We start from the raw sequence: 12,977 nt of genomic DNA on the forward strand, positions 1-12,977 counted from the left end.
TGGCTACTTCCAGCTGGATAACGCACCATGTCATAAAGCGTGAATCATCTCAGACTGGTTTCTGGAACATGACAATGAGTTCACTACTCAAATGGCCTCATCAGTCACAACATAATTTAAGGGGTAAGGTAATTTTCTCCTTAATCTCATAGTTATTTTATTGTCACAATACTGCGAGATGCACTCTGCCCCAAAGTGACACTGAAAAAATGTCCTTTCATTTATCGCATGTTTGTTGGGCTATTACAAAGTCTCTTTTGGATATTCCCTGAAAATCTTTCTGTTGTTCCAAAAAGCCGCAGCCAGAGAAGCCTCAGGCTTTTATCCCCCGTATATCTAAGTCACTTTGGATAAAAAGTGCTCAATGACAGTAGTAGTAGATCTGAACAAACTTCCAGAAAACTGCAGGAACCCTCACTTCCTTTAAATCAAGGTTAAAAACTTGTTTGTTTTCCAGCTGTCTTTGACTGAATTATGGCAACTATTCAGTTCTACACTGTAACTCGACTTTTCTTTATTTTGCCACTGCACTGTGACTCAATCATTTTTTGTCTTTAATTTTCACGTTTTTGAATAGCCTTTTTGCCAAAATGTTCTATACAAATAAACTTGCCCTGCCTTGTCAGAGTATTGTCTGGTATTACCAACAAAGATCACAATTTCCCATGACAGCCTCTGTCGGCTCTTTGGAAAATGTCAAATTGAATTTAAAGTCTCTTATCAGATACAAATCCTTCAGGGGCTTTGCTCTGTTGAATCTTGAAGATCTCATTGTTTCCCATTACCGTAGAGTAATTCTTTGATCTTTTGACGAAGGATGGGAGCTTTTAGTTTTGAGTCCTTTCATTTGGAAACAGCCTGGATGTGGAGTGCAGAAACATTCTCTTTTAAAACCAAAGTCATAACTTACAACTCTGGATACACTCAAATTTCCTCATGCTACTTTTAGCTGTGACTGTGACACACATAAGTCATGGCATGATTGGTCGATATTTGATAGTTCCTACTACTTTCTGCCATAACTTTTGAAAGGTTTGATATAGAGAGTCTGGCTGTTGTCATCCGCTAAATGTCCAGGCCTGAAGAATCTACATGCAAGTCATACAAGCGCTTCCACTGCAGCACGCCTGAACGTGCACAAGGGTGCAAGGGCCCATTCATCACTCCTTGCAGCTTTCATTTTTTTATTACTATTGTATTAAATTTCATGGGAGATTTGAATAGTGAGAGACAGTTGGAGCCCCTGCAAGAACACCTAAATTCAGCTTTAATACCACCAAGAAGTAGTCATTTAAAAATAAATGAATAAAAAAAAGTACCAAAAAAGCCACAAATGCTCAACAAACACTCAAACAGCAGCAAGCCTTATTGTTTCCATTTATTTTTTGTTTGGATCAGATAAGAGTTGTAAAAAGCAGCTGCTAATCATGAGATTTGTTGTTTTTTTTGTTGCGTTTTTTTACATCGGTGGCAAGATGTGAGAGCGTGTGAATAGGTTGAATTGTATGACTCTCATGGTGAATATGTGATGTTTGGCGGCGCTCCTTTTAAAATGCAAAGTATAAAGCAACTAATTACAGTTCACAGTTCAAAACATAAAAACACTGATATATCTTACTTTCAACAGTTATATTTTTTTAGTGTATTTGTCCAAAACATCCTCCATGGATCCCTAAAGTAAAATCTACTGTATGAGCATTGTTCTGTAGATGCCATTGTTGCACAACGTAGCTTTTCTTAAATGCTTCAGTGCACGTGTGACATTAAAATGCACACTGTTACTCCTGTGTAAGATTTTGTGCATCATTAAGGAAAGCTCAGCTCATTCAGTTTAATGCTTTATGACATATCCATTTACGCTGGGTGTTGCATTCGGCATCGTTCCAAGCCTTGAAGAGGTTTTTCTCTGGATACAGTTCTGCACAGTCCTCATCGTTATCGGTATCATTTGGTTCTCCATCCATCCAGTACCTGTAGCAAGTGAGAAGTTACTCTATAGAGACAAGAAGGATATTTTTTGAAGGTAAGAGAAGAATATATGCTATTTGGTGTACTTAATTTAAAAGAAGACACCTTTTTAAAGTTTATATTCAGGTACTAGACGAAAAATTACCAACAACTAATGGGTGCTCCATCTGATCATACAGAAGGATGCTTGTCTCCATGAAAGTGTCAATTACGGAAACAGAACCATCTCTTGGATATTTTGAGAAAAACCTATTTGATTGAATTCTTTACCCTTCAACAAGAAATGATCCATCCACCCATTTCCAAGTTCCCTCCTCCTGAGAGTCTCTCAGTCCCAACCAGAAGCCTACATTTGATGTCAGGGAGCCTTGGTGATCCGCCACGTGGTTTATAGTTGAGTTCTGAGAGATTATAAAAAAACTGAATAAATACTTTAAAAAAAGTAAAATTCTACATGAAAATGCTTGTATAGAAATGTAAACTGACCTCTTTGTCTTTGCTATCTATGATTAGAAGATCTCCTCCGTTCAGCTGGCAGAACTCTCTGGCTTTCTGCCACGTTTTCAGTCCAGGGTAATTCGAAGAGAAGTAGAAACACGCTGCGTTCATCAAGACCCATCCTAAAGGGCAATGTCTGCACCCATCAACTGTTGCCAAAGGAAATAGTACCAGTAGATAAAAGCATAGAAAACAAGATACATCCCACACCATTATATTTGATTAATACATTTTATGAAGTAAAGATAACGTATCTCACCAATCATTGGTAAGTATGTTCTCATTGTTGCAACATCCTTGGTGAATTTGTCAATCTGAACTTCATAGTCTTTGCTTCTTTTAGTCTGGTGTTCAAACTCCCATTGGGTTTCTGTCTGAAGACTTGTCTCGGTGTCCACCTGCTTCCGGGCAGCTTTCATGTTTTCGACAGCGGTCTTGTAAGTCCCCTGGAGTTGGGCCAGATCTTTGCTGATGAGGTTGATGTCGTCAAGGGTTAGATGGGTGTCTCTGAGATTGTTGTCTGTAAACGTTGAAGGAAAACAGTGGCACTGTGAAAATGTGTTATTTTCTTTTCCCTCGATTTTCAGTAGTTCCAGGAATAGTTTGTCCTAATTTTAAGTTTTGGCAGAAATTTTATGGATTTCCATGATAGTAAAATTAAAAAAAAAATCTTTAAATAAAATTTTCAAAAATAAAAAAACACTACCATTCAAAGCAAATTATTTATCGATATCAGTGAGCTCTTACAACACTATTTCAAAATATCTAATCCAAAAATGGCCATGGTTCTTTTTTACTTTTTAACATTACTTGTCAAACATGAGAACTTGGAGCTTGCTAACTACAGCTCTCTGACCGTTGATCAAAATGACAGATTTGATACCATCACAAGGAAAAAAGAAAGGTTATTTGATGATGATAATAATAATAATAATAATAATAATAATAATAATAATAATAATAATAATAATAATAATAATAATAATAATAATAATAATAATAATAATAATAATAATAATAATAATTAGCAAATATCTTTATCAGAAAGCAATGTCATTGGCTTACAATGGACGCCAAGGCCGATATCAACTATCAGTAAAATAGAAGCGAGACCCATCAGGCTCACTGCAGCCAGTTTGATGCGCCTCCCTGGACCCACGTAGAACGTCAACTCTGGACAAAAAGATAGATAATAAAAATCATAAAGCAAAGAACAGAATCAAGCTTATAATCTATAGAGTGAATAGTACCGGTAACTGATATAATCACAAACTCAGCTGTACGTTCTGACATACAAGCTTTTTTATGGGTTGATATTTTGATATTTTGTTAATCTCTTACAGTCATGCAGCAGTAAACACAATTACATTTTAATATATTTTTATCAGTATTGTGTTCGAACATAGTATCAATATTAAGGAAGTATTAGAAAACTCATAAGAACCTGCGTACAAGCAGCCCTTAATGCGTCATCGTACCTTTCAACCTGCTTTGGTTAGGCTGGCGGTGAACTTGATCTTCTTCGCTGTGTACGCTATCCTGAAAAATCAGTGTATTAAATCCACCATCGCGGTTGCTTCCTTGGGGGTCTCTTCTCTCCATTATTGCTGCTTAGTTACAGTACAACAGTACAGTCAGTTATGGGAAGTGAGTAGATGTGAGCCAAAACTTCATGGCGTTGCCTAATGTTGACACAGACTACGTCATGGAATTTAATCCACTTCTGATTCAATTGTTCAGTTCAAACCGTTCTCCATATAGAAACATTGTTGAAATACTGTTGAAATACTGTTGGTCAATTCTTGGGAAAAAGAGTGTAAGTGAACACACAGGATGTGAATGTTGCTGACGTTCAAGTAACTCAATGCGTGCACACTCAAATCATAAAGATTACATTAAATATACAATACTAGAGGAATCATCTTTTTATTTATGAGTAAATCCACACACAGTGGTCTCAATTTCTATTTGAATTGATTTGACGTTGACCTGTTTTTTTTTTCCTATAATAAAAAACAAAGTTTTCTAGTTTATTGCAGTTTCGAAAAAACTGAGTTTTGTGCACCAAGTATGATCATTCCTCAAGCCTGTTTGATCCGTCTTAAAGGGACCAGAGTTTGTTGTTTGTATGGAGAGGTGTGAATGCACAATCAACCGGACCAAGAAAAGCGAACTGTGGTCTGGTCTGCATCTGTCTCTGTATATGGTAGGTTTCTGTCCTCTTCAGGTGGACCAAATGCAGAAAGTGGACTACGACGTGGGGAATTGTGGTAAAAAACAAACTTAACAAACGCGTGTGCGGTGCAATAGCTGGGAGAAAAGAGAGAGGATGAAATAAAATCTCTTATAGAAATATGGTCACACGGAAATACAGGACTGTCTCAGAAAATTACGATATTGTGATAAAGTTCTTTATTTTCTGTAATGCAATTAAAAAAACTAAAATGTCATACATTCTGGATTCATGAGTTCAGAGGTGTTGTTTACAAACTGATTTATTTGTTACACACACAGCCCCGGATGTAGACAACAGGTCCTGGAAGCAGATCTAGTGATTCCTAAAAGAAATGAAGAGTTTCGCGGCAATCATGTGTTATTTAGACGCTGCATCGTCTGTGTCCCGCTGTGCCCCATTCACTACCGTTATATGGAGAAGCGGCTCGCAAAAAACCCCCTAATATCTTCCGAAGGACTCCAAATGACACCAAACTTGCCTGGGTGAGTATACGACCATAAACAATGCCAGAAATAAGGTCCAGGTTGTAAAAAACCGAACTTTCCCTTTAACCTACTATGCATGTTTTTGGACTGTGGGAGGAAGCCGGAGTACCCAGAGGGAACAGTGCTAACCACTAAGCCACCGTGCTGCCCATTTGTTAACCATTTTTCCATTTTGTATTCACTGAAAGGTTTAGATAGTGTAAGAGACATACAGAGGATCACGGTGTTTATTTGTGTGTGCGTGTGTGCGTGCGTAAAGGTGCGCTCTCACCAGGTGTTTGAGATGAGATGAGAGAGAGTCAGGGTTGGCAGCCGTAATTTTTGTTGACCGCTTTTGTCATTTTTATTCACTCATTCATCACCCTTTTTGTTATCAGTTAAATCCACTGGTTTCTGTTCCCTCCATATATCACCTTTTTGCGCTGTGATAGCCTGATGTTTTTGAAACAATAAATGCACCAAAAGGCATTATGGATCTCAGCGTCATGTGTCACCATGACTAGCGCGTCATACAAATATGAATAAGGATCCAACCTCACACTCTCCGGCAGCTAAGATAAAATGTTGGTAGCCGCAACATTTTGTCAACAAAAAAGGCGTTTAATGAAAATCATCAAGCCGCACTAGAAAGAACTAAGTCACCACGCACCGACTAACCCGAGAACGAAGGAACCACAGCTAAGTGTCACACCACGCCATCCACTCACCTGGGAACAGGTAGGACTGAACCTGATTAAGGAATCCGCCTCGATTGGAATGCATTGTGCCAAATGAAGACGATGTATTAAACGGATGTTGCTGGCTGGATTGGCGCATTGAGGTGGCGCAGATTTCTCCGTGCTTTATTGGATTCTGATGTCGGGACTTTGTGGCATAAATGAGTGGCGGTTGATGCTGTCTGAAGGCCTATTGCTTGTTGAAATGTTTGGATCAATTTGCTCTGTCAATGAGTCAAATGCAATGTCTATGGATGGACTTTGAATCCGTTGATCTTTAATGAAATGTGATTGTTTTGCTTCGTACAAAATACAATCTAAAGGAAATGAGTCAAATAAACGCTGTTGTTCAATGTTCAAACATGGAAAAGGAAAAAAGGCAAGTCAAAGTGACGGCCAAAGCTCTGGAAAATAAAATTGAACGGTTGCAACATGAGCGCAAAAGTGCCGTTAATAAAGTCAAGGCACTTTTTCCGCAAATAAAAGCGCAAATGAAATCAAAGGGATACGCAAATGAAATTCCCTCACAACTGTACAACTTGAATGCACTATGTAAAACGGCCACTGACTTACACAATGAATTAATGCCACTGCTTCCTGATGATGAAGAGAAAAACCAAAACGAGTGGTTTTCTAGCATTATGGATTACAGTGATGCGTTCAAGGAACAAGTGGAAAAATGGATAAATGAAAATCTGCATGAATCACCACCAGACAAATACCTCTGAGCAACCACCAAAGGAAATGAAACATGTGGAACAAGTATCTGATGGAAAGGGAGACGATTTGTCTGTTGCTCATCCTCCAGTACCTGTTCCCACTAAAGATCCTCAGGATGAACAGGTTTTTGTGACAGTGTCTCAAACACAACCAACAGATCATGCTCACATTATTCCTCATCCTTAGCCTCACGTTCTTCTGCTCGTTTAAAAACAGAAGCAAACCTTGCACTTTTGGTAGCAAAACAAAAGACATTAAAGGAAAAGCATGCATTGGATGAAGAGGAGTTAAAATTACGTAAAAGAAGGGAACAGCTTTTACTGGAAAATACAATCGCTGAGGAAATGGCAAAACTAAGTGTTATGAAATCAAAAGGCAGCGTTGGCAGTAAATCAAGGTCAAAGGTTTCAGATGGGATGAACTCATATTGTGAAAAGACGTGTTCAAAACAACTAGATGTCAACGCCACAGAATTTGTTCCATCAATGCCAGTTAAACTAAAATCCAAAGCAATTGAAACCACACGGACAGATGTGAAGCCAAAGGTCACCCACTTACCTGATAAAGGACATCTCCCAAGATGTAAGAATTTTATAATTTTCCCATTCCTATTCACAACTCTTCAAACTCATTCTGGCACTGTAGGTACTGTAGGTGACGAGTAATGGAGGGTTTCATCTCTGAGTTTAAAATCCCTGCTTTGTATCTTTCAAGCAATCGTCCATGGCAGAGCACGAATTCACAAACGTTACCAGATGCAGAAATGACTAGTGACATCGCCTTCAATTAAGAATCATATGAACATTTCCTCGCGGTCATGTTTTGCACATCTCTGTACTTTTGTGCAAATCCCGACACAGGTGGTATATGACAATATTCTGTTCACACTATCTTCCTCTTCCAGGAATAAGGTGTGAAAACAGGCAGAGTCAAAGTTCAAACATCTAAAGCAGGGGTGACCAAAGTTAGTCCTCAAGGGCTGCAGATCTGCATGTTTTAGATGTTTTCCTGCTTCAGCAGACCATGATACAAACTACTGGGTCATTATCAGACTTGTGCAGATCTGAATGGTGAGCTAATGACGACCTTTAATTAGAATCCGGTAACATCTACGTGCAGGACTGCGACCCTCGAGGACTGACTTTGAGCACCCATGATCTAAAGTATAAAATCCTCAGAAACGGCAATGATTTTTCAGTTTTAAAAACATCCCCCTATTTTTATTTTTTCTACAACAGATTTACATCTTGAATCAGTTTAAAAGCATTTCACATATCCATTGTCTTTGTCTTTCGAGGCAGCTGGCATCATAGCGAGTCTTCCAAGGATTATCATCGGTATAAACTGCAATTCCACAACCGTCTCCCATATGTCCCATGTCATTTGGTGCACCACCCATCCAATACCTTCAACAAACAAAACATCCAAAAGAGCTATCTTCAGTGAACTATAATCAAAACTAAATTTAAAGAATGTCAAAGTAAGTCTCACCTCTGTTCCACCTCCGTGACATTATTAATCCACACCCATATCCCCCCTGTGTGTGTGTCAGTCAGGCCAATCCAGAACCCTCTTTGCCAGACATCATATCCACCTCCCATATTGTTGATGGTGTTGCTCACAAATTTCTGTGCAAGACATTTTTAGAGGAGCAAGTTTTACATGTAAGTCATAAGAATGACAAGTACAACACTCCTGTGCATTCATGATGATCTCTGGAGATTTCAACCACCCTAAAATCTGTTCACGTTCTCATGTATTTTTGGAGTAATTTACTCTCACTGGCCACTTTGTTCGGTACATCTGGTTCAGCGATTACTCATTAGTGGTGAGTAAACATGTAGATTAAAATAAATGATCAAATATTTGGTCATGTCAGTTTTCATCTCACCTGCTCCTCCTGGTTGTCAATCACAATCAGGTCTGACCCACGTCTGTTGCAGTCTTTTCTGCTGTCTGGCCAGTTCTTCTTGACAGTAGGAGACTCCGTGTAAGAAAAGAAATAGCACGATGAGTTGAGAAGAATCCATCCAGGGAGACATCTGCCGCAAGTTCCCTCTGAAACAAACAAATTATTTCATTTTTGTTACAACATAAAAGCTATTATTCAATTGTGAAACAACTCTGTCTCACTGTGACGGTGCGGCAGCCCATTACCGCTGTACTAACCAGATAAATGGTACAGAATAATGGACTGATAACTTTGCAAACCTGTGACAAGACTCACCGGCGCAGCCTTCCTGGTTGAGAAGGGGAGAGGACCTGATTGAAGGTCTGAGTGGACATTTGAACTGTGGGGCTGTGATGTCATAAGGGAGATGGGATTATGTGTGTGGGATCAGAGGGGTGGCTATTGTGGATATTTATGGTTTTTATGGTGTTGTAGAATTAAATACATAATTGTCTTTTGATAGAAGTGTTTTGTAGCAAGATGTTAAATGGATGTAATGAATTTTAAACAGAATATGCATTTTGAATAGTTAATTGATTTTTAGGAGTAATGTGCGATGCACTAGTACAGGTAGTTAAATACCTGGCAACGTGTGGGTTTGAGAGATTTTTCTTTTTTTTTTGGTCTGAGGTGAGCGTGAGGCAACATCTGTCATTAGGCCAGAGAAACAATGGAATGCTAGAATTGAGGGTTATGTGTTCAGTTTAATTATTGAAGTTAAGTTGCAGTTTAAGTTTTACTAGTGATTGATTAGGTTTGGAGTTGTTTTGTTTTCTTCTTGTCTTTTTTTTTTCTTTTTCTCCTGGCTGGTAATTCTTGCGGGTAAGAACTACGAAATAATAAATCTATCTTGCCATATTAAAAAAACCCTACCACTGCCTCCAGTTTATCAATGCTCGGCTAGCTTGGTCACACTCACCCAATGCTGATATGTTGGACTGCAGGTTTGTCTTCTCTTCTCGTAATGCTTCAATCTTCTTCTGGTATTCATCATTGATGACTTTCTGGTGCTCGGTTTGCCCCTTTAGTTGAGCGTGGGTTTTGATTGCTCTCTCTAAGGCCCTCTTGGCCTCTTCTTCAGCTTCGATCACAGCTTCGCTGTGGTTGCTACGGAGAAAGTCAATCTCACTGATGAGCTGAGATGCAGCTGAGTGGGTAACATGGAAGGAGCCCTCTTTGACTTTGGCACCTGAACAGGTGAAAACACATTATTATGCACAAAGACAGTAAAGCTATGACAAAACCTGTTTCTGAGTTTTCAAACCTACATCCTACCCTACATTCGGAAAAAATCCATTACACATCTGACCTGCATACTGTATCACATAAATCAGTGGACGCATCACAGAAGGTTACAGCAGTCACATGACCAGCTTCCAGTCACATTGAAGCACAATGAATTCAAAGTATTGGGATGGCTCTGATCATGTTTTCTTATTCTTTGCAAGATTTTGAGATTTGGTACCAAGCCTTTTTTTTTTTTAATCATTAAAACCCTATTTTTGAAATATCTTTTCTGTGCTGACTTAGATGGAAATGAAACTTTTTGCGAAATACTCTACTGATGTTTTAACAAGAAGAGCAGCAACAGTTACACATATCAGTTTGAGCAGCAAGGTATTGTGAAACCAAAAACCACAAAATAGAGAAATTGAACTTTCTCTTGTAAAAAGACAGAAGAAAAAAAAAGACAGAAATGAAACTTTTTGCGAAATACCATACTGATGTTTTGACAAAAAGAGCAGCAGCAGTTACATGTATTAGTTCGAGCAGAAAAAGTAGTGTAAGCCAAAAACCACATAATAGAAAAATTGAACTTTCTCTTGTAAAAAGACAGAAGAAAAAAAAAAGACGGAAATGAAACTTATTGCGAAATACCATACTGATGTTTTGACAAAAAGAGCAACAGCAGTTACATGTATTAGTTTGAGCAGAAAAAGTAGTGTAAGCCAAAAACCACATAATAGAGAAATTGAACTTTCTGTTGTAAAAAGCCATACTTACATTTGACGCCAAGAACAACAGCAATTATGAATAACGCCGCATTCAGCAGTCCGAGAAACACAAAAACCCTTCTGTAGTTTGTAAAAATGCAAGCACCTGTAATCATGAGTGATAAAACATTAAAATATTGTAATTAATATGAATTGGTCTTAAAATAAGATGGACTGTTCTGTGTTAGTTCAACCTTTTTTTTCTCTTCATTCTGTCTCTAAATTTTGATTTCATTTTATTTTTACACTGAATGGTGAACATACAGTAAGACTGAGGAATGCTTAGTATTAGAGCTACGAGAGGAAAGAAAGATAAGAAAATTTTTGTTATAATAATTAATAAGCCTATATGTACCACAATTCAGAGGTAGAGGGAACAAAACATGGATGTGTTTTTTCTGCCTTTTTGAATTCTGCTTTCTGTAAGACATTTCTCATCTTGCTGTTTAACCATGCAACAATATATTGTTACCCTCTTAAAATACTGCCCTAAGTTTCTCAAACCTTTCTGAAAAAGTTGAAAAAAATATACAACTTAGGACATAGTTTTAAGAGAGTGACAACATGTAAAATGGAGATTCACTCTGTCAGAGTAAATTAACGTCTACAAATGTTTGGTATCAAGAAAACATTTGAAAAACAATTGTCACAGACAATCTGTGAACCTAAAGAAAGAGTTTCCTTTACATGAAATCTGGTTCAGCTGATGTGACCTGTAGGTCGTAAAACACATTATAAATAAATCACAGACACTCAAAATCATACCTTGTCCAAATATTTCCAAGAATCCATCTTTGTTGTTCATCTGTCTTTGTGGACTCTCCATGACTGCCGTTGTGCTGCTACTGCCAAAACTACCAAAGTACTTCTTTCCTCTTTACCATCAGCAGAACTGTGTCATCAGAGGAATGTAGAGCCACCTTTTAGAGTGGCATTTTGTTGCTAACCAGGAGATGGTTTATCTGTCTGTGTAGATGGACAAAACATCTAATCATCTTTGCTTTTGTTTTGTTTTGTTTTTTTTGTCTTTTATGAGCCTTATTAAAGATTATTCATATTTAAAACCTTAGGTCGGCAAACAAATACTGACTGACAGAGCGGTGATGAAATAGCTGTTATCTTCTACTGAATAAATCAGAGCCTCTGATCAATCCCACCTTCATTAGAGGTTATAACTATACTATAACTAAGATGGTTATTATTATTATTATTATTATTATTAGTATTATTATTATTATTATATATAGTATATTATATTATTATTAGTATAGGTATCGGATAGGTGAATGGATGAATGAATGGGATGCCTGGGTCTGGGGCCCTCCGTTGTCGGGCCTGCGCGGGTGTCGCCTTGTTGGGGGGTTCCCTCTCTCCGGGCCCGTCTCCGGTCCCCCCCGCTGCCTCTACGGCGGGGCGCCCCTCTGGTCTTGGAGGGCCACTTTCGTGGGGGACGGGTGCGCCTGCCCGCGTCGGCGGCCGGGGCGGCTCTGTCTCTCCGGGCAGGCTGGCCCCCTGCCGGGTGGGGGTCGTTGGCCTGAAGGGTGAGGGCCTCCTGGCCGCGTGTCCGGCCCGGACCGGGTGGCCGGGGATTGCCTGGGTCGCGGTCCGCCGCCGCGGGATCCCTGGCTGCTTCTTTCCGCGCCGTGGGGGCCCCGCCCGCGGGCCCCCTCGGCCGCCGCCGGGTGGGGGGGGGGCCTCGCAGGCGGTGGGTTGCCTCCCTCCTACTTCTCCCCTCTGTGGGGTTTGCCGGTGGCCTGGGTTCCGGGCTCTTCCTTGTCGGCCTCTGGTCTCGCGGGTGGCGGGGTTGCTCCCCCCCCTCCCCCACTATAGATACACTTCAGGTGGAGCTTTGTTTGGTTTATTACACACACACACACACACACACACACACACACACACACACACACACACACACACACACACACACATATAGTCATTTAGTCACATGCACGCACACACACACACACACACACACACACACACACACACACACACACACACACACACACACACACACACACGCATGATCATATACATACACACACACACACATAGACATACACACTGGCTTGTTCACCTGCATGCTGGCTCTCTAGTTTTTGGGTTTAGGTAGCGGTAGCGATAGCTTAGCTCAGAATGCAATCAGATCTCAAGATTTAGGTCGATTGCTGTTCGTGTTTTGGTTGGCTCCGTGCCGGTTTCATGCTTTGTTTGTGGTTTTTTGTTGCAGATTTCCAGTGCTTAACGTGTGTCTCCGTGTGTTCCTGCTTCCTGGATTGGCAGTGGATGTCGTCACCCCCCCCCCCCCCACCCCCTCCCCCCCCAAAAAAAAAAAAAAAAAAAAAAAAAAAACACTGGGTTTGTATGTGTATGTTTATGTATGTGTACGCATATGTGTGCGTATATATA

General features: G+C 39.7%; 1 protein-coding gene across 1 annotated transcript; it reads right to left on the minus strand.

Moving 5' to 3' along the window:
- Nucleotides 1-1,486: 1,486 nt before the first annotated feature.
- LOC133462154 (uncharacterized) lies at nucleotides 1,487-11,431 on the minus strand. Its single transcript, XM_061743295.1, has 12 exons — nucleotides 11,334-11,431; nucleotides 10,579-10,674; nucleotides 9,494-9,763; nucleotides 8,515-8,681; nucleotides 8,115-8,251; nucleotides 6,626-6,762; nucleotides 3,945-4,073; nucleotides 3,532-3,639; nucleotides 2,726-2,986; nucleotides 2,455-2,615; nucleotides 2,239-2,369; nucleotides 1,487-1,971 (listed from the first exon to the last, which is right to left on the minus strand). Exons 1-12 carry the CDS (start codon nucleotides 11,392-11,394, stop codon nucleotides 1,827-1,829), a joined length of 1,803 nt encoding a protein of 600 aa, XP_061599279.1. The 5' UTR covers nucleotides 11,395-11,431; the 3' UTR covers nucleotides 1,487-1,826.
- Nucleotides 11,432-12,977: the final 1,546 nt, after the last annotated feature.

Source organism: Cololabis saira, chromosome 16, assembly GCF_033807715.1.
Source record: "Cololabis saira isolate AMF1-May2022 chromosome 16, fColSai1.1, whole genome shotgun sequence".
Classification (NCBI taxonomy): Eukaryota; Metazoa; Chordata; class Actinopteri; order Beloniformes; family Belonidae; genus Cololabis; species Cololabis saira.

Excerpts from the sequence above, each read along its gene's own strand:
- LOC133462154 (XM_061743295.1), bottom strand. The coding sequence starts at position 11,394 with ATGGAGAGTCCACAAAGACAGATGAACAACAAAGATGGATTCTTGGAA. Across the intron at positions 9,764-10,578 it reads TGTTGTTCTTGGCGTCAAAT|GTGCCAAAGTCAAAGAGGGC; the intron begins GTAAGTATGGCT and ends TCACCTGTTCAG. Across the intron at positions 3,640-3,944 it reads TAACCAAAGCAGGTTGAAAG|AGTTGACGTTCTACGTGGGT; the intron begins GTACGATGACGC and ends CTTTTTGTCCAG.